The 22,365-nt window shown below is 38.2% G+C and overlaps 1 protein-coding gene across 4 annotated transcripts in view; it reads left to right on the top strand.

Moving 5' to 3' along the window:
• The window catches only part of tpk1 (thiamin pyrophosphokinase 1), a 79,099-nt gene that overhangs the window by 46,169 nt on the left and 10,565 nt on the right, over positions 1 to 22,365 (top strand). For all 4 annotated transcript variants that reach the window (XM_006794677.3, XM_006794676.3, XM_006794680.3 and 1 more), the window contains one exon: positions 2,291 to 2,399. In XM_006794677.3, the coding sequence (XP_006794740.1) occupies positions 2,291 to 2,399 (109 nt within the window). The remainder of the gene's footprint in view (positions 1 to 2,290; positions 2,400 to 22,365) is intronic.

Raw genomic sequence — 22,365 nt, 5'->3', positions numbered from 1 at the left:
ATATCCACTGAGCATTTGGTCTCTAGATGAATGTCTTGTTGATGCCAGAGGTCAGAGCACAATGGCCACACTGCTTTAAGCTGATAGGAAGGCAGCAGTATCTTAAATAACCGCTTGTTTCAACCAAAGTACTGAATACAGAAGAGGATTTCTGAACATGCAGCATGTTGAACATTGAAGCAGATGGTCTACAGCAGCAGAAGAACATACCAGGTGCCACTGCTGTTAGGTAGGAATAGGAAACTGAGGCGTAGACTCACCGAAATTGAACAATAGATGATGTGAAACAGATTGACTACAATGAAGTTTTTTTTTCTTCTGTGATGTGGCATAAAGAACATGGATGCATGGATCCATCTTACCTTCTACTGAAGGTTCACACTGGTGACCACAAGATAGCCATGATCTGATGGCTGCTTCCAGCAGGGTAACAGACCACATTGTCAAATCATCTCAAACTGGTTTCTTGAACATGACGATGACACTCAAATGGCTTCTGCAGTCACTTTTGGATGTGGGGGAATTGCAGATTCATATGGATGTGCAGCTCACAAATCTGCAGCTGCTGTGTGATGCTGTCATGTCAATATAGACCAAAATCTCTGACTAGTGTTTCCAGCATGTTGTTGAATATATTTCTTGAAGAATTAAGGCTGTTCTGAAGGTGAAAGGAGATCCAACCTGGTACCAGCAAGTTAAGTCTAAAAAAGTCCCTGATGTTATACCAAAAAAAATTATTTTATTTAAAGCAGAGATGTTGGCCGGAATTAGTAAAACAAAGTATTTTGGTCAAAAAAATCTATCTTGTAGTTTGTACAGAATGTCACAGTTTCTTTGTACTGTGTGAAAAGCTTCTCTTTCTTTTCATTAAATTCAAGCAGCATCAGAAAATATGCACCATCTGATTTAAAAAAGCGCAAAATTACAGTACCATTATACACGGCCGACCACTGTGTTTATCTTTATTGAATTATCTGAAAATTACACCAGGCTGCTAAAAAGTAAGCACATGCGTTTTGCCTTGCTTTGATTTTCCTCTGTTCCTTATTTACTGTGTCACTTTGACAAGTTTACACAAAGATACTGTGTTTAAGTATAGAAAACATCCTCGGGGTTGTTTCCTAAACACCAAAAGCTCCAAAGCTCAGGATTTCCCCATCATTCCTTCCCTCTGGCTCTGCAACTCCAGGAAGCCAAGCGAAGAAAACTTTAAACACGTCAAAAGAAGGATTTCAAACTCTTAATTGAATATCGTGCTGTCTTTGCACTTCTACTTCTATCTTTTAGATGACTGGTGCAAGCTGTAGCTGTCAACACTTTTTGTGTTGGCATTAAACATACCAACTCAAGTGTTACGAGTGGATGATGAATTCAACGTACACGGCAACGGTAGCCCCGAAACGTATCGCGTTGATGGCACGTAATTGCTCACTCTGAGGCTTGTTATACTTTCCTGCAGCCACAGAATTGTTTATCAAATATGTATCTGTGTGCTAGAATGAAACTAGGGTATTTCTTTTTATATTTGGTGTACACCGTGGATGTGAGAAACTTTATTTCTTGACCTTTTGTGTCCCAGCACCAGGCTTTAATATAACCAGTGCACTGAGACCAAAGTCATTATTTAGCCTGAAAAGTTGGAAACTAGCTTGCACCTACACTGTGTGACTCCCTTGCTTTTTTTTGTTACCCAGCTCGAGTTTTTCAAAGGGATACTGTGACATTTCAGAATTTTGTTTATGTTTGTTGGCTTTGTAAAGCGCTACATGAAATGTCACCGTGGCTCAGAAAAATTTCTTTATCCATCTTTTAGACACAATGAGGAAATAGAAAATTTACATTAGATTCTCTGCTTTCAAAGGCATTAAGACACATTCCAGCAGAAAGAACCTTTTTTTTTCTTGCTTCAAGTGAGGTATCTGTAACTCTGTAATTATTTTTGACTTTAAAGTTGCTTGTGAGTACAGTTATAGGTGTGATTAACAAAAATGTCGTGCCCCCCTGCAATGCAAAGTAAAGAAGATTATAATTCAAAAAGGCTAGGTCTTTTTTCTTTTTTTTTTACTCTAGAGTAAGAACCGACAATTGGTTACAGCTTTGACAAGAGCAATATTTTATTTTAATGAGCCTTGGTGAAGAGGTTTCTCTGTTGGGGCTCAAAATCTTTAAGAAGTCTTTCTCCAGATTTAATTTCCGCTTTCATGTTTGTTTGTCTCAGTGATTTTTCACACACACACACAAAGTCACATAGACACTAATTCATGTTCACACTAATGCTGTGTGCCATCAGGGCAGCCACAGACTGGAGGTGAATACAGGTCTGGAGGGAGACTGGTGCAGCCTGATTCCAGTAGGTGGACCCTGCCAGACACTCACCACTGGGCTCAAATGGAACCTGAGTGAGTCCTTTTTTGTCTATTTTTTTTAATTATTTTGATGATTATTATTATAATTGCTGGCATTTGAATAGCAATCAGTCTTCCACTTTTATTGCTGCCAAACTTTTAGGGCTCCGTACAATCTACAGTATATTTGTATAATGTGTTTTATTATGTCTGCAGTAAATGAGAATACAATCGTAATTTATTTATTGCTTGCAGAGAATTTAAATTTAATTTGAAGTATGAAATGTTAAGTGCAGTTGTGTTTATGTAGAGCCAATTCGCTACAAAACCATCCCCATGACTTCCATATAAAGCACTTTTCATCATACACACTATGAAGTACAGATGTTTAATTTGCTTCAGTCAAATCAAGCTGCAGTTTTAACTATTTTTAAGTGTTACACGTATGTTCTAATATGTGACAGAGAGCCTTTTATATTCTTAAATATTTTGTTGAAATCCAATCAGACACTCATCTGAGGACCCATGTGGTCTTACCCCAGTCCAACTCTTTTGGCCAGCTGTGTACTTAATGAGTTGGCACAGAACAAACAGCCACCCGTAGGAGGGAAACCTGAACCTTCTGTCAGGGGGTTGCGTAATATGTCTGCAACTCGGTTGATGTCCACTCTCGTTGTTTCCATGTCCATGTGTATGTTTCTGCGAGTCTATACACTCGAGTGAGCAGGCGCATGTGTCTCCACTTGTTTTAAAATGTCCCTGTGTTTGAATATGCGAGCGTGAATGCGGACCGTGTGTAAACTTGTTTGTTTGCACGTGTGTGCATGTGTGTGCGTGTGTTTTTTTTAATCAGCTACTGTGTGTTGTATATTTACTCAGCACACCTGTGAGATGGCCTTCTGAATGGTAATGAGAGGGACTTTAAACATGAGAGTATGCAGATTAGCCAGTGATAACAAGATGCATAATTAACAACATGCATATTTAGAAGGATAGAAGTAATGATTTCCCTGTGGGGTCGGAAGGAAGGACCTGAATATGAAACAAAAAATTATGATTTTTTTTCCCCGTCCTCACATGTTTTCCTTTTGCATGTGTGAGTTTTCATATAGCAACAGTCAGCGTTGGGGAAGCTACTTTGAAATCATAGCTTTGGAACCTTCCAATTACTTCACTTGAAGACGCTGAACTTCAGCAAAGCTACTCTAGGGAGATGTCTGCTTTGGTTATCTAAAGCTACTTGGAAAAAGTAGTTCAAACTGTTTTGTAAAGAAATAAACACTCTTTGCAGTAGAGACTGTATTTACTCTTGGTTAGTAAAAATGTTGGTGCTTTTTAGTGGATGTGATTAAGCGTGGATATCTTTTTTAGGCTTAGATCAGGGATCTTGATCCTTGATGACATTGGGGATGCATGCTTGTTCTTTTCTGGGTGGCTGTGGCTCAGAAGGTAGAGCAGGCCATCTACTGATTGGAAGTTTTGTGATTCGGTCCCTTGCAGCTCCAGTCTGCACGCCCAGGTATCTTTGGGCAAGATACTGAACCCCAAGTCGCTCCTGATGTGTTCATTGGAGTGTTAATGTGTGTGAATGTTAGATAGAAAGCATTTTGGCATAGAGTGCTTGTATGAATATGTTTGAATGAAGCTCATAGTGTAGAGGACTTGTGCTACGTGAATAACTGCTGTATGGAAATGTGAATGCAGCTAAGCTATCACATATAGCTAAATGCTGCTTCTTAACACTGGCAACAGTGAGTCTTATATTACCCTTTTTCTTTCGGTTTGTGTGTTTGTATTTTCTGTATAAATTTGTGCACAATTTTCATTGCAACTTGCTCGGGGAAGTCCAAGCCACCACATTGCCAGCCTCTGGTGACACTATGACTCTTTAGAAGTCCATTGAAATGATACGCCACACTTTGGTTCAAAGCATTTCTATGATGAAAAATATATGATCATTCAATAAAGACAGAGTTTTAGGCTGTCAGCCACTGCAGCTTTGCTGGCCCAAAAGAGACTCTTTTTTTCTTTGTATCCGGGGGTTATTTTTTCTGTTTCTTTAAAGAATCCAATTGTTATTAATGTTATGTTGTAGAGAGAAACATTTGAATAACCATTCAATTATTCGGCAAACATATTTCTGGTTATTGTGCTCCATGGCAAGGAACGGATTGAGCCGAAATACCCTTGGCCCAAATTAATACGATCGCATGCTAGTTTATCAATAATTGGTATTGTTCTGATGTCAGATAAGACACAGTACATGTGCAACCTCATATAATTGGGGGGCAGATATCTTGAAACACCAAGAAAATACATGAGTAGATACCAGACAGGGTTATGAAAAAAGCTATACTTCTGTTGTTTTCCTCAGCTGACCCTTTAAGATACAAGGGTCAGCTGACACCAGACTGTCAACAGTGGAACTTAGGAGCACATGGGTCAGTGCCCCATGGTACAAGCAGGAGGGAGATACTGATGGCAGCAAAGTCAGCTTCTGAAGGTCATGCAGAAGTGTTTTGAGATTTCTGCAGGCAGTTTGCAGATAATCAGTAATCAACCTATAGCTTATTAGCTTACCCACACTTATTCAGGCATTTTAAAGGAAAGTCAAAAGTAGTGGTTAGTAAATGTGATGAGGTGCTTGTCTGCAGACTTCAAACTATCATACGGAGTAAGTTCCATTGAGAAAACATACGCTATATGGACAAAAAGTCTCATTGCCGCAAGCATTTAAAATCTTGCACCTAGCCATGCAAGTCTGCCTTTTACAAACATTTGTAAAGAATTGGTCTTACTGTAATAGGATCCATGTTCCAGCAAGTCAGTTTGTGGATTTTTTTTCCCTCCAGGTGCTCCAGGATCCAGCATCTACTATTGCAAAGTGGAAGCATTACATACCAATGGCACTGTTGAGACACACACTCCGTAAAAACGTCCTCTGACATTAACATCAGCAGAAAAGTGCACACAGGGAGCTTCTTGGCATGGGTAGTGCTTGCTATAATTTGACATTTTGTACATTGAATTGATTTTCTGCATATTTAAAATAGAATATTTTTACACTGATCATATCATATATACACTGAAGGGTAAGATGCCGCTGGCACGGCTGGCAGCCTTAACCCAATTTCCCTCGGGATGAATAAAGTATTATCAATCAATCAATCAATCAATAAGGCGGACTTTTACTATAGATGTCTGAGAACTTAAAACTAGTATTACCACTTTGCAGTTGTATGCCTCTATGACCAAATTCCCATCATTTCTATCTTGGGTTTAAGAGGACTTTTTTTTATTTTTTTGAGAAATTTCCATTTTTTCAGCCGTTACTGAGATATCACAATCACAAGATTGGAATGGAGGGAACCTGAAAATACAATAATTTCAGCCATGACTGTGGTCAGCACGGAAGAGTAAAAATGCTCAGTTTGAGCTTACCGTATAAATTTTATACATGTCCATTCATTCAGCTTTTCATAGTGTAGCTTTTGAAGTGTGGAATGGCAGAAGATTAACTGTGTCCTCTGAGGCAGTTAATGTCTTTTGCCACTGTTGTGATATAAACTTTTAGTCCGATCAACTAGAATTTCAATAGAAAGAGTTTGAATGCACAAGCTTTCCATAAAGTTTCTCTGAGCCTGTTGCACAAGGAGGGGGAAAGGAGAAAGGTGAAACAACTATCTGCAATATCACTAAGGCAGAGGAAAAAGCCTTCAGATTTCTGTGGCTCAGAGAGTCTGTCTAATGAGAGGACTGCACTGCGGTAATGATATTAAAGGAGGGTTTTGGCTGCTAAATAAAAAAGTGACTGCAGTGTACTAAATCTAACAATATAGGGCCAAGTGTACAATTTTATAATGAATTAAATTAATTTGTGTATGTTGTGTACTTTGGCATGAATATATAAAATAGGAAGAGAATGGAAACGAGAGATAGATGAGATGACTGGTGTGTCTACCAATAGTCTACTTAACATTCTTAGCTGTTGTAGTGCATATTGGCTCTCGTTTACCTATTCGCTACTTTCTTCCCCTTCACCTTCCAGCTTGCTCTCATTCTCCTCTTTTCAGTCCCTCTCACACTCCCTACTATCTATTTCCCCTCATTACTAGATACTCTGACAGCTGAGCTCCTCATCACCTTCTGTATGTTACATTAATTTTCAATCATCAACTCTAAAATCCCCCCAGGGAAACTGTCAGTAAATACCATCAGTGTGTGTGCGCAAATATGCTGTCGTATTGCTGGCTGTGTCTGTGCATCACGCCGTACGAGCTTGTATTCGTGCTTCTGTGTGTACATTAAGATGGGTTGTGGGATTTAGATGATGGCTAGAGGCAATATTCTGTAATGATATCGTTTCTCCTGAATGATTTTTAAAATTCATGTTCATATGTCACATGCACCGACACAGTTACAACGCACCCATAGAGTCTGATGTGATAGGCAGGATTCCTGTTCGTGTTCATCCAGCCGGGCAGAAACGTGGAACGAAAACATCTTTTTATTATGACATGTATTTTTAGTTAAATGTGATTTTTATCACCCGATAAAGGGGAAGCTATTATTTATTGTCTCTGTACACCATCAAGATATAATGGAAGTCCAGGGGTTTGGCCTGAATTTAAGGGGTTTGATAGAGGTATTGCATTGTAAATGTTTAGGAATTACAACAATTTTATTAAAAGTCTCCCATTTTTATTGATTCAAAGATATTTAGACAAACTAACATATCAGAGGTTTTTTCATACTTTGATGAAAATCCAAGGTCTAAGGCCTTTACTGCAGCTGCCTCCAGCTGCTGCTTGCTTGCTGGTCTCTGTGTCCACAGTTTTGACCTTTAGTAACCTAAAAGAAAAGGTTTGGCTGGGTTGAAATCAGATGATTGACCGGCCTTGATTTAATCTGTCCAGAGATTTTATTTTTCCAGAACTGTACAGGCTCTTTTACATAACTTCTAACAAAGTCTAAGCTGGCTTTCTTGTGATTATGGACAATGCTGACAATTATATTTATATGCCCTCTTAAGAATTTTCTGTAACTGGCTAGTTTTGAAAAGCGATTTTCTTAATCAAGGAAGGAATTCTGTAGTTAACTGCTTTGATTGCTGTCTGTGGCCTTTCAGGCCTTTTGGTGTTGCTGAGCTGGTCAGTGCATTCCCTGCCTTTAACTACGTTTCTCTCTGATAGGTTTATTTTGTTTTTTCAATCTAATGATGACCTCCTTCACTTTCTTCAGACCTCATATTGAAAGTTCCAGTGAACAAATTCAAGTTCAGCACTTTGAAGAAGGAAATAGGACCATTTTTGACTAAAAATGAATAAAATGACTTCTTAATAAGTTGTAAAACTTTTTTGAATCACTGAAAATGGGGGACAATGCATAAAAGTGATTGCAACAGTTAATGTAATACTTCAACACTTACTTTTTGGTTTAAAAATATGCTGCAGTGGTTTACAAGGTAATATTATGAAAACTGCGTAATTGTCCATATACCTATATATCCAACTTTATGGTGCTTAGGGAGTTTCTTTATGGAAGGTGTTTACAGTGCTGAGAAAAATTACATTGGTAAAGGTATTGCAGTAATAAATGTTATGTATATTACACTGACTATTTCCACAGATTAAAAATACATTTTTTTTTTAGAAATATATATAAACATAAACATATTTGGTCAGAAACAGCCCTGTTGTGGTTTGTGTCTTTCTTCCACTCTTGCTTGTCTGCTCATCTTCTGTAGAAATGCCGTTCTCATCGCTACATTTGTCCAACTCTGGCTGCTTGCTTTATTTGTTCAGTGTTTAGAAAAATACTCCTTGCATATGTTGTACATTACAAGCCTCTCAGGAGATGAAATGGTATTGTATATTTGAAGATGAGGGGAAAGAAATAAGGATTTACTGTACTTCTGTCTGGTGGGTTTACATACAGCCAAGAGATGAGAAAAAACAACAAAATTATACTGCAAAACTCTTAGTAAGGTGTTGTGCCACCATGTGTTGCTAAAACAGCTTACTGGCACCGGCACCAACACTCATGGAGGTCGAGCACAAAAATAATTCTTATAAATCTTCTGATGGTGTTGAAATGCATCCAACCTGACTCTAATGGCAGTAGTTGAGCATGCTCAAAACTCTCTTGCTGTTAAATTTATGTTAAATGATTATGACACATTGTGTCTAATAATCGAGTTAAGGCTCCATTAACATAGATTATGCCTGTGCTTATTTTCATTCATAAAAGTGCAGCTATCAGAATGATCTGCTGAAGGGAAATGTGAAGAGGCTGTGGTAGGAAGAGAGACAAAGAGGGTTACGGTAGAGTAAGAGTGGCTGAGTCAGAAGAAATGCAAAGAGATGAAAGAGAAATTTTGGGAAAGAAGCAAAGGCAGGATGGAAAAAAGGCGATGAGGAGATGACATATGAGAGGAAGAGAAGGAGACCTGTCAAACATCTCATTCGTTTGATGTTTTAGGACGCTGATGCAGCAGAAAATGTCAGATTATGGAAACTGCAGGGAAGCTTAACAGGAGCTTGCAACTGTGCAGCCACTCATACGTACACACACACACACACACACACACACACACACACAATTTCAACCCCACTTCCAAAACTGTTGGCATGGTGTGTGAAATGTAATTTAAAAACAGAATGCAGTGATCAAACTGAGAATGCAGCATATTAACAGAAATATTAGCTCATTTTGAATTTGATGGTAGCAGTGCATTATATTGTTTATCTAGCAGCCTTTCTTCTTTTAATCGCAGTCCAAACTCATCTCCTCTTGTAACTGAGGAGATTAATATTGGGAGTTTTGGGAGAGGAATGTTGTGCCATGTTGTACAATTCTTTTTTAGGATTCTAGCTTCACAATAGTCCCAGGTGTTCTTACAAGGTTTTTAGTCTCCTGATGTATTGAAGGTTTACAGTTATGAATAGGTCTGAACTGCAGGCAGGCCACTTCAGCACCCGGGCTCTTCCACTTTAAAGCCACGTTTTTGTAATGCTGCAGTATGTGGTTGAACATTGCCTTGCTGAAATATGCAAGGACTTTCCTGAAAAGGTGGATGAGAGCTTGTGTTGCTCTAAAGCTTTCAGCATTGATGGCGCCTTTTCAGCCAATTCTACAGGCACTAATGCAACCACCATACCATCAGAGATGCAGGCTTTTGAACTGAGTGCTGATAACATGATGGATGTTTCCTCTCCTCTAAAGTTCAGACAATTCCACGCCTGCATTTACCAAAAAGAATTTAAAACTTTGATTCATCTGACCACACAACATTTTTCCGCTTTCCCTCGGTGCATTTGAAATGAGCTTTGGCCACGAGAAGACAGCTGTGTTTCTGGATCATGTTCACATATGGCTTCTTTTTTGCATAAAAGAGCTTCAACCTGCATTTATGAATGTTATAATGAACTATTTAATTGAGACATCCTGAAGATTAGAGACATCCAACACTGATTTTTAGTCTTGTTCCTTGCACACAGAGATTTCTCCAGAATCTCCTGAGTGATGATATTATGTACTGTAGAGGATGGGATATTTAAAGTCCTTGCAATTTTTTATTGAGGAACGTTACTCTGGAATTGTCCCACAATTTGTAGATGCAGTTTTTTGCAGATTGGTGAACCTGTGCCCATCTTTACTTCTGAAAAGCTTTTTATACCCAGTCGTGTTACTGACCTGATGCCAGCTAAGCTAATTAATTACAAAATATTACCTCGAGCTGTTTATTACCACTACCTTTTCAGCCGTTTCTTCCCCTTGCCCGAATTTTGAGATGTGTTGCTGCCAAAAAATTATGGAATAGTAAAATGTCTCAGTTTTAACATTTGATACATTTTTGATGTTCTCCTGTGAATAAAATCTGGGTTTGTGAGATTTGTATTTATTTACATTTCCCCAGCGTCCAGATGTTTTAAAATTTGTTTGTTGTTAATTTGCAAAGAAAAAGTGCTCTTGCCCTTTTTTCTTATTTTTTTGCTCCGATCCATTTTGTGCATCTTCTTTTATTGTTTCAGTTATTTGATGTCAGATTACAAAAGATATCGCAGATTGTGCACTAGAGTAAGCTTGCACAGCAGAATTGTGTTCTTTTCTTCAGGACATTTCATCACAGCAGATGCTTGGCAATATGGTGAATAACCCGCCTGTGTATTTATTCCTCCCAGTTATTTATGTTAAATCACCAACTGTTATTTACCAGTTTTCTTGTTGGACTTTTGACAAGCTTCTGAGTAAACCGTATCACCAAATGTGTACGTCTCTACACAGTCACAGCCCCTGCCTTACGTTTGTACTTTTGTGTTGTCCTGGATGACATTTTTGTCATACACACGGCAACCTTTCCAAATTAAGCAACCCGTTTGTCACATGAAGTGATTCCTTTTGTGCAGAATGTGCAGCAGCAGTCTTTATTGCAATCTGCCCCCGGGCTCACAATTCTTCAGGCAATCCAGACAATCAGACAAAGGATACATAGAGGATATAAAGATGCAAGGAAATAATCAAAGCAGATGCCTGATCATTTGAGAATATAATTAGAACTCTTCATCCAAGATAACTGTAATTGTTGGCATGTCCTAGTATTGACTTTTCCAGCTATGTTATGAACAACATTAACAACAATATTAGCCCTGATGTCGCTTAGATTGTGTTCAGCAGTGCAGTGATAATTATCAAAAGAAAATCTCTTTTACAAACACATTTTATGAGATACAATAATTTCAGTTCATAATTTAAGTCTTTTTTTGGGAATGTCCCAAGTGTCCACCTTCTTGGAAATAAGACATTTGAAACAACTGATACAAATGAAATGATTGCTTTTCTTTTCTGCCTACACTTACTATGGCAGCCATTTCCTCATATGCCTGTACACGCTTAAGGGCTAAAGCTTTGCTGCTTTGTAGCCTTCTGCTGATAGTATGCAATAATTTTAACCTGGAGGTGGGAAGTGAGACATTCTCCTCTCTTCTACTGATGACTACTTTCCTGCTGAGAAAATATGCAAATCATAGTTCAGACAGGCCAGCAGTTTGAATATGCTAATTCTACTTCTTCATCTTCTTCACTGTAGTGTTTTTTCTATTATTGGACACCAACAGGAAGTTGAAGGTTTTCTTTGAATGTGCTCTACTCCCCTTGCTCGTTTTAACTCTTCTGATCTGCTGCTGCTCTGCAAGATTGTACGCCGTGTCTAATTTTGTTTGTCCAAATTGTCCTACTTCTAAATGTCAAGCAGTACATCTGTTCCTTCATGGACCAAATACTTTAGCAACCATCTGTGGAAGCTGTCCTGATGCTTGTTTTTAATGTCATATGTTTTTTTTTTCCACCTGCACAAAATTCAGTCTTAATATTTATTACTGTAGATGAGGTGGATTGGGGTCCTTGACGTACACATTGCTCAATGCCGTTGAGACTTAAAAATGAACCTAAGTATAAGTTAGGCTTGTTTCAAAGGCATAGTGCAGCATTTTGCTTGATCATATATACATACAGAATTGTTTAGCTGTAATGAGAGGTTGAAATGTGTGAAACCTGAAACATAAAGCTTTTTAAATATTTTACTCCACTTTGTATAAAAAGTGTCTGAATTCAGTGTGATGTCAGCCACTGGTTTGCTTCTTGGGAGGGAATGTTTTTGATTTTTTTGGCACCAGCAGTCACTATATTTGAACGAGAGGGTTGACTATCAAGATATCAGCTAAAACTATCATTTCTGGTAAACACAAACACACACATACACATGATTTTGCTGTGAACAGGCAACATGTGGTCAAATAAGCTCTCCATGCAGGTGAAACAAGCCATCCTTAAGCTGCAAAACCAGAAAAAACCCATGCAAGAAATTGCTACAACATTAGGAGTGGCAAAGTCTACAGTTTGGTACATCATGAGAAGTCAGGAATGCAAAAAGACCTGGATATCCACAGAAGACAACAGTGGTGCATGATTGCAGAATAATTTCCATGGTGAAGAGAAACCTCTTTACAGCAACCAACCAAGTGAACAACACCCTCCAGGAGGTAGGCGTATCAAAGTCTACCATAAAGAGAAGACTGCATGAAAATAAATACAGAGGGTTCACTGCAAGGTGCAAGCCACTCATAAGCCTCAAGAATAGAAAAGCTTAGGACTTTGCTAAAAAAGCCAGCATAAAGGTATTGTGTTTAAAAAAAAAATGCTTTCATTCCTCACATCTTTATGCAGTCTTTTTGTTCAACCCATTGAATTAAAATTTGCACTTCAACTACATCTGACTTGTTTCGTTTAAAATTCATTGTGGTAACGTACAGAACCAAAATTAGAAAAAAGTTGTCTCTGTCCAAATATTTATTGAGCTAAATGTATCTGTTCGACCAAAGATTTGGTACATGGTGAGTGGACAGCACTTCACAGTACACATGTTCCAAAGCACAGTGTGAACACAGCCCAGGAGTTTCCACTGGTCAAGCTGTGGAATATGGCCAAGTATCAATCTAATTAAGAAAGCATTTCACTTCCTGAATAGAAAACTGAAGGCAGGCCTATGAGCATCCATCTACTGAAGACAGCAGCAGCAGCTGCAACTAAAAAGTATCAGAAGGGTGATACCCATGGGTCCCAGATTTTAGGCAGCTATTGCCTATAAGACAAATGATTCTCAACAGAGTGTTAAAAATGAAATGATTATGATTTCTTAAATGGAACCAATGCCATATGAGCCCCTGAAAACAGGTGACTATGAGTAATAGTTGCAGTTTTTAAAGTTTTCTTATGATGATTTATTTTCAGTTAATAATGCATTACTAAGTCTTGCAATATGTTGCACTTTGTTACAGGCTTAAATATTTCTCACATAAGGAACAGCATACATAGAGTGGAGACCATTTTTTTTTATATCCTTTGCAAACCCCAAGCTGGGTTGCTGATACCAGCGATTATGCAAAATAAGGGTGAGTGCTTTGCACTCTTTATTGGTCATGCCCAGACACATAAATACAGACCAACTTCTTGCTGGCCAACCTCTGATTGTTGATGATGTTGCCTGCAGTAATACTTTAAGCTCCCACCAATTTGTTTGCATTAAGTAGCCCCACATTTTACATTTCTTGCTTATTTTCTTTGCTGCAGTGCATTCCTTTGCCCTTGCTCTACCCTACTGAAAATGAGTGGCATTGAACCACCCATAGCAAATAACTGGTGTAACATTTATTTGACATAGAGGGGTGTCATTGAGGCTCCACAGCTAAGAAAGGAGAATAGCAGTTACTGAACGAAAACCACCGCCATCCTCTGCTCAAGCACAGCAACCTGGAGATCACACTGTGCTTCTGTGTGTGTGTGTATGTGTGTGTGTGTTTGTGCAAATGTTGAAACATTAATTCTCACAGTTATTTGGTGTATGCTTTGCACTCTGTGGATTTATTTACACTGATTATAATCTTTAGCAGTGTTTGGCATTAAACCTTGCAGAGCTGGAAGCATATTCAGCTTGCCAAGCCTCATACACATACTGATATTGCATACTGAAGTCATTGAGTACTAGGGCTGTGCGACCAAAATCTCATATCCCGATATTAAGACATCTATCGTCCGATAACAATATAAATCACAAAAATGTAACATTTTCTGTAAATTCTGTGAATCTCAGGCAGCTTGACTTGCGTGAAGTGTTTCCAGCTGCGCGTCATGGACCTAGAGTTGAGTGTTTTAACCGATGCATGAAACTATACATTTTTAGACATAAGTTGTAACGGTCGCCGTTTTCTTTGTGAGTATTTATTACACAGCGTGCTGCGGGGAAAAGCCTGTTCTAACGTTTGAGTCTAAGGTTTATTTTTTAGCACCTGGCGGCTCTTTTTTGCTTCTCATCCGTAAATAATCTGCTCTTTCACGTGATTCAGTTTATTTTGAAAAGTCTCAACAGGATCTTGAGCTTTATTGTGAAAGGTTTATGTGGAAAATAAACAAGCGGACACACCGTGGTTTTACCGTCATTGTTGCTAACGACGACGCATAAAAACAAGCGCTTGTCTGTCCGTAGTGTGGTTATATTAAATATAAGAGAAAGAGAGAACTATATATTAAGACATTAATATAGCCACTACAGTGACCGTCAAAACGATGAAAAAATATTGCCGTAAACAGTTTATTTTGCGACACGAAACAAACGATAGCGTAAAATGAAACGATAGACGTTTTTATATCGTCATCCAATATATATCGTTATATCGAACAGCCCTATTGAGTACTATTGTTGGGATGTTAATAGCCTGCTTTGTTTTCTACATTTCTCGGCCCTGTTTAGTTACCATTGGAAACAAGTATGTCAAATACACAAAAATCAAGGTAATACAAGTACTTTTGTTGCTTCCTTTGTTCTCTTTGCGGCCTGCGCATCATGTGGACACCTGGTCAACAGGCTGTGCAGGTGCTCTAAATATGCAGAAAATATCATTTGTTTTCAAATAATGACACATTATCCTCCTGTCAAAATATGCAAATATACACTGATGAGCCTCAACATTAATGCCACTGACAAGTATCACTGATTGATCGTTCCATTACAACAAAATGTTCTTCTGGGAAACTTTCGATCATGGCATGTCATGTGGCTGGTACAAATAGCACTCACCTACGTCACCCCACTGTAAACACAACAGAGCACTGATGGTAGCTGCCTCCCTCAGCAGGACAGTTTGGAATGGCTCAGTGACACAAAGCCCAAGGCATTGATTCAACATCCATTTTCCCCAGATCCCATATGATGTGAGTGTACTACAGTGGCTCAAAAACACAACCCACAAAACACAAAGCAACCATCTGGTGCCAGACACCAACTTTACTCCAGAAGTGTTCTACTGGCCTGACAAGACCTAACACAGTATTAGTCCAGTGCTTTTAATGTTTTGTCAAACACTAAAGCTAAATCTTGCAAAATAACATTTTTAAATGCATAATGAACTTGTGTGTAATTAACCCACCAACACCTTAATGTAGCTAAAGCCAGCTGATGTGTGTTTATGCACTGTGTTAGTTTTTAAAACTGTACTAGAGGAAGATATATATATATTTGTGTTTCAAAGTTCAAGTTGACATTACCCTGCCATATGAGGGAAGCTGAGCTGGCATGCTGTGACTGCACTTTAGTGAAAAACCTTATGGAGAAATAATGGGTTTTATATAAGGGTTGTTTGCCTTAATAATGCAGTGACTGAAAAGCACGGGTATAAGAACGCAATTTGCACAATAACTATTTATTGATGAGATGTACTAAAATTCTTAAATATTTTAAAACCCAGAAGATCTGAAAAGGTTACGTATTGGCTTAATTTTTCATTTTCTACTTTACCTTTGCTTTTCGGATATTGCTTTTGTTCAGTGCATTTACATTAATCATAAGATATGAAGGCTACTTTGACCTTTCCTTGGCAGCCATTAAAATGATTAAATTTTCATGCATTCATTTACTAAAATACTCAAGCCGAAACAGACTTATGAACTGTGAACAAAATTTAGGATAAAAACTGTGTAGATGTGAGAAGACGACCGAGTCTCTTTAAATAACGCACACGGTTTTAATGTGTGACACATTAAATCTGTTGCCTTTAGCTTAAGATTGCGTCTTTGAGAAGAGCTGTCTTCCACAGCTTTGTGTATATTTAAAGTAAAAATGAGATTTTTGAAGTCACTACAGTCATATGATCTTTGACATATAAGTAAATAAAGCTCCTCTCGCCTGGGGATTGCCACCAGGGGACACGTTTGGGTTTTTTTGTGACGTTAAGGTATGATTTTTTATTAGTCCTTTATTTATCCAGGTAAAAAATCTAATTTCCAAGAGAGACCTGGCATCATGGCAACAAAAGTGATGATGTTTTATATCGAAATAATACTAAGTCAGGCAACTATCTACAGATATGGCAATATCAAGCTTAATTCTGACTTTCATATGCATCTCCATGTTACCCATGTGATCAGCTGGCAAACAGAGTGTACTACTACTACTCTTATATGTAGACAGTAATCAATATGAACCATAAATGATCTAATAGAACTAACAGATTTCTATCATTTAAGACTGTCTAATAGAAATGGCATTTATATACAATTTTAAAGCAAAAGTTTAAGGTTTGGTTTGGAGCGGTGTAGTGTTCAGAATTGGAAATAAACAAGCTCTTTGTCTAAATACATGCACACAGTTTTCGAAATACAGTGTAGACGTTTGTCAGAAATGCTGCTGTGGTTTTGACAAAGTTCTATACAGTCATGCCTCTGGGTTTATGCTTTGTTTTGAAGCATTTCCCATTATGCTTCTCACGGGTTGCCATCTATTATGCTTCTTTACAAGCAAATAGAGAGGTCAAAGGTTACTGCCTGTAGATGAAACTCCACCAAAAGTGACTTTTTAACCTCCTTTAAATCACACAAAAAAATTAGTAAATCCTCCATAGATAATTATAGTTACGAAGGTCAGTGAGACAATGGGTCTGAATCTATGACTGACTTACTGTTATACTGTATGTATGCGTGTTTCTGAATATGCATGTTATGTACTGGTGTGCAGAAAACCTCCTTAGTCATTTCTTTGTGACTCAGCCCTCTCCCATCTGACAGCTTAATATTAAAAAGCTTTCATGCCGCAGCAACACGGTCTGAGTTATGGCTTTTGGCACGGTGTGATTGTGTGTGTTAAAACCTGCTTGGTCATGATGTTTTTGGCTTAGCTTGGATCATAATGAACAGCAAATTTGAATAGCTGTCATCCACAAACCAACTCTTCCCTGCGTAGTGTGTGGGTGGGTGGGTGGATATGAATGTGTCTTTTCTATGCTTGTGTTTTGTATTAGGAGGCATGCATGTGCCTGTGAGCACACCTTATTGTGCTACTGGTTGTGTTTCCCTGCACACTGGACTTCTTTTTATCTTTGGGTATGTAAATATATATATATATATGAGTGTGTGTGTGTGTGTGTGAGTTTGTGTTATGCAGGCGAGCGAAAGTGAGAGAAACTTTCATGGACAATAAACAATAGCTGTCAGCCCAATGATGACAGACTGGCTGAGGTGGCTTTTTACTGTAAGGTTTCCATTCAAGTTGATATGCAAATAAGCTCCTCGTACTCCACCATACTACTTCTTTAGAACTCCTCAACAGCTCATGCACACACACACAGCATACCAGAGCTGGGTATTAAATCAATATAAAATCTCTGTTGCGGCAGAAAATTTACTAGAATTGAATTTGATTCTTATAATATTGAGATGTATAATATTTTATAAGATTTATCTCATTATGCTGGTTCTTCAAGGTCTTTAAAGTTCTAAATGTCACATCTGTGGGCACACAAACCCACTACCACTGTAGTTATGTGTATTAAAGGAAAGAAGATACTGTATTCTTAAAATGGCATGGTGGGGCAGTAGTTAGTACTTTTGCATCTCTGTGCATAAGCAATTCTGAAATAATTTTACCTGTTTTGGTTTAAATGAAAGCACCAAAAGAAGTGAAATTTCACATATTTCAGACCAAAAAAAGAGGTACCCCTCTTGTTTTCCTTTTTTGTTAGTGTACCTGTCTCTACCGATATAATAGGATAGCACGTTCAGCCCATTCGGGTTCCACGGGTAGAGTAGTTCAGCACCCACATGTTGGCACATCCATAAATACGAAGTTTGAAGTGCGTCCCTGCACAGACTCTTTTGGTCTTTTATCTTATCTCATGAGCTTCGCATTAGTAAAGGACCATTGATAATTTCATCTTCCGCACAGGTACTGGTTTTTAAATGACAGCCATAGCTGAATAGTTTTATCTGTATTCATTTTATTTAAAGGAGCTTTTGTCAAATTAGATTTCAGAAAATGCTCAATGTCACAGTATTTTACAGTCATAGTAAAAACAAAATACACCTGCTATTAATTTAAAGCTTTTACCTATCGGGACATAAGATGTCTTTATATATATTTCTATTTATAAGATGTCCTTTTTCTTCATAAGCTGATGTCTTTGCTTCTCGACGTTAATGTTAAAACACGAGGATGTGAACTACCAAAATTTCTGCTTTTAGTCAAATGCATTTGATTAGCAGTTCCTGGCTGTTGCCTATCCTCTTAATTCCAGTGAAAGGAGTGAGGATGTACTTTTTCCCTCCACATACTGGTTCTCCATTTTAGCCTAATTTTTAGTAAACAAATAATGAAAAAGTGTAATATGTGTTGTTCATCTGAGGTTGTATTTACCTTATTTTAATACCATCTAAGCACCCGATATACCATGACTACGTGTGTTGTATACCATAGTATTACAGGCAGTGTATATACTGTAATTAGGACTTCGCGTGATGTATTTACAGAATATAGTTAGCATTTGCTATGATTAAATGCACTGTGACTTGTTAGCTCAGCTGGCCAAAGGACTGATGAGTTTGTGCCATGGTGAGGGATGCATTGTCCATGCTTCCATTCACTGTTCACAGGAATAGCTGCTCCTCCGAAATTATCAGTCTGATTTTAGTGAAACTTACACTCAGTGATCACCTGTATAACTGTATATCTCAGATTTCTGTATAGTTTTTTTTATTTTCTTATTTTCATATTTATATCCTGTTCATAGCCTGTACATAGCTTGTACTCACTACAGCCTGTACATACTTATAGTTATAGAATATTCCTAACATACTTCATACCGTGTACATTATAACATACCATAATAGACCCATTTCTGTAATATACTCACATATCTATATTATTGCTAATATATATTGTAATATATCTATATCACTAAAGCACTTCTGGATGGATGCAAACTGCATTTCGTTGCCCTGTACCTGTGCATGTGCAATGACAATAAAGTTGAATTCTATTCTAATTCTATTCTACCTAATGAGACCCAACTTGTGCTCAATGTTTTAACCTCTTATAAAAAAAAAAAAAAGATTTATTGAGATTTAAAAGTGGATTCTGTTCAACTGGATGTAGTGTTTTCAGTGGGAGAAACATTTTGTCACTCATCCAGAAAAGTCATTTGGATGAGTGACAAAACGTTTCTCCCACTGAAAACTCTAAATCCAGTTGAACAGAATCCACTTTTTGGGATTGCCTTACCTGGATGATTGAGCATGCATCAAGATGTTATTGAGATTTACATCCAGTGTACATGTCATTAAAAATCCATGAATGACTTAAAACGTGTAAATATGTTGACTTATTAAAATAGCTTTGAATTAATTAAATAAGATCAGGTGCTTAATAGTCAATTAAATTTTCTTCCAGAAACAGGGAGCATCATATTAAACGTTCTTTTCCCAGTTCAGTGTGAGCTCTGGGAGTAGCAGTAGAAGCAGACCAAACATGGTTTGATTAGAAATCTTAATCGAGCACATAGCAGGTAATGGTGCTATTTAAAATTTGCATTGATCAGTAATTTGTCTCCCATAAAATAGAAAAGTAAATTTGAGATGGGTTTACACAAACCTCACCCCTCAACAAAACCTCCATGGATCTCTTTCTCTCTTCCTCCCACTAGTTTCTGAGCCCTGATTTGAAGGAAGTATGACACAGATAAACCTTTACAATAACACATTTGATTTAAAAGGTCACCAGAATAGGTAAAAAACCTTCAAATGACTGGCCAATTCGCGTTTCTTAAATCACAGGGACAAAACCAACATTTCAAAGCACCTGTATGCCCACACTTAAACTCGTAACACGAGACACATGAACACACGTTCAAGACAGACAGGTGGTGAGTTTGATAAAAAACAAACACATGAACACAGATGGAGTTCAGTGGCGAAGTCTCTCGGAGAGCTCGAGCAATTGAGAAAACTTAATTAAAAGTAAACTTTGGGCAAGATTAGAAAGCTTGCCCTCACTGTTAATGAGAGCATGCTGTTTATGAAATGTACGCCTTCAAAAACACATTGGAATGCAAATGAGACAGTTTTAATAAGGATTTCACTACATGCCCCATATTTTTTGTTGTTACACTGTGAACATGAAGAATAGTATTTTGACCATTTAGACATGCAGAATGAGTTGCATGTAGACTAATTAATATCTGCTGCCATGGATTTGGTTATTATGTGAGCATAATTAATCATACCTTCAGCACTTTATGGGGACTTTTCAACAATAACTTTTGATTTACATGAGACATTGGTGATGAGGACAGACTTACACAGCCTTCCTGCTGCACAGTTTGCCTGAAGAGAGGAAAACAGACTTCACTAATACTCCATTGATAAAAGCAGCGGGGATTTTTGTTGTGTCGAGGTTTTAAGTGAGGATTTGAAATGCGGTGTCTGGCTCAGACTCGTCAAAAACATTCAGCAACGTTATTAAAAGAAGAAAAAAAAGCAGGAAGGCATTTGGTTCCCTGATAAAATGTGTGAAACAGCAGGAGGGGGATATTTTGATATGAATTCAGAAACAATAAATCTACGGATAGTATGTTGACAGGACTGTCTTTAAAGTTTTGCTTGACTGGCTAAGATGAAGTCATGCAGCTTAAGCCTTTGGCATTTTGTGTAGCCGGAGATATCAGTATTCAGGAAGCATTCTAAATACTGGGAAGGATTGTTTTCAAAGAAGGGCAAAGCAGTGTACTTTATCTTGTAGCCGAACGGATAGATATGTCTGACAAACTTGGTTCAGCAAGGTCTAACCCAGTGTCCCTGCCAGAGGCAAACATCTTTACTGTAACATTGTTCCTTTTCCTTTTGTTTCTCAAGATGCAAACATGCACCCTGACCTTCTTCTATTCTTTTATCTTTTTTTTTTCCTCCCGTCCCTGTCTGTGTTTTTCTGCTTGTGCTCGCCGTGTGCTTTTGTCTCGCTTTCAGGGATTCAGTCTAAAGAAATTCATCTGGTCTCCCTTTATCTTTCCGTGTTTCTTTTTTATTCGTATGCATTTTCGACACATGTTCTCTTTCCTCTCTTACATTGCTACACCTTCCTACATAATGGCGTCTCCTCTCTTTGCCCTTCCACTTCCCCATCCCACTTCGAACTTATTCCCTTCCCTCGCATTTCTTCCCCCTCTCATCCATGCCGGCTCACCCAGCGCTAGGCAGAGGAAATGAAAAGTGTATGTATTCTGTAGCAGCAGCACAGTGTGGCAGCAGGAGGGAAAACTGCTGTTTTATGGTTTTATTTATGGATCTGTAGATTTCTGACGCTCTGCAGATCACACACAGGGGCAGAAATGAAGAGCAGCCCGATCTGAACTGCTGCTAGTACCCCCAGTGGAGCTGCAGACTAGCAAAGGAGGCAGGGGAGTAAAGAGGCTCACTTTTTACATATTTTAGACCAAATATCCATTAGCTACACCCCACTGTGTAGACAAACACACAGGTACGCTCATACGCAATATGGAAATGCTTATGCTCAACTATTCATGGCAGCATATTAATCTACACAAATGCATCGGCCCTATTAATTCATCTGCTCAACTTCTCCATCAGGCAAAACACATAGCCAGTGACTTATCCCCCACAATCACATTCTAATAACAAAATATATAATTTGCTCTGCTTTCCGTGGGTTTTTTTCTGTCGACTGATTGCTTATACATTCTCAGCGGAGATGAGTTTTCTTATCTGAAGGTCAACTGAAGCCATAACAGTGTTTGTCACCTCACACTCTTAAAACCCAGCAGCATTTAATAGAAGCGGCTATCATTGCACAGCAGATGGTGCTAAGAGTGCTAGTGCACATATTTGCTCATGTCACGGCCAATAAATAACCTTAAATGTAAGGAGAATTTTCAGGTGGATAGAACGAACGGCAGCGCTGCAATGAAATCAAGGCTCGATGTAATGTGCGGTGCCTAAACCCAATGCAGTCACGTTTTTCATGTCAGTGATTTTTGAAATCCTGTCTTATTGATGCCGTGAGCTTGCTACCACTGGCAAAACTGAAACGACTTGCACTTTTTTTAGTTTTCTGATTATTTTTTTTTCCGCTCTTTCATGCAGAGTGATCATTGCTCACACTCCAAAGGATTTGAATCAACTGTACAAA

The sequence above is a fragment of the Neolamprologus brichardi genome, chromosome 9 (assembly GCF_056152115.1).
Source record: "Neolamprologus brichardi isolate AB-2024 chromosome 9, ASM5615211v1, whole genome shotgun sequence".
Taxonomy (NCBI): Eukaryota; Metazoa; Chordata; class Actinopteri; order Cichliformes; family Cichlidae; genus Neolamprologus; species Neolamprologus brichardi.
Note: the sequence above shows the minus strand (reverse complement) of the source record. Positions and strands in the feature narration are given on the sequence as shown.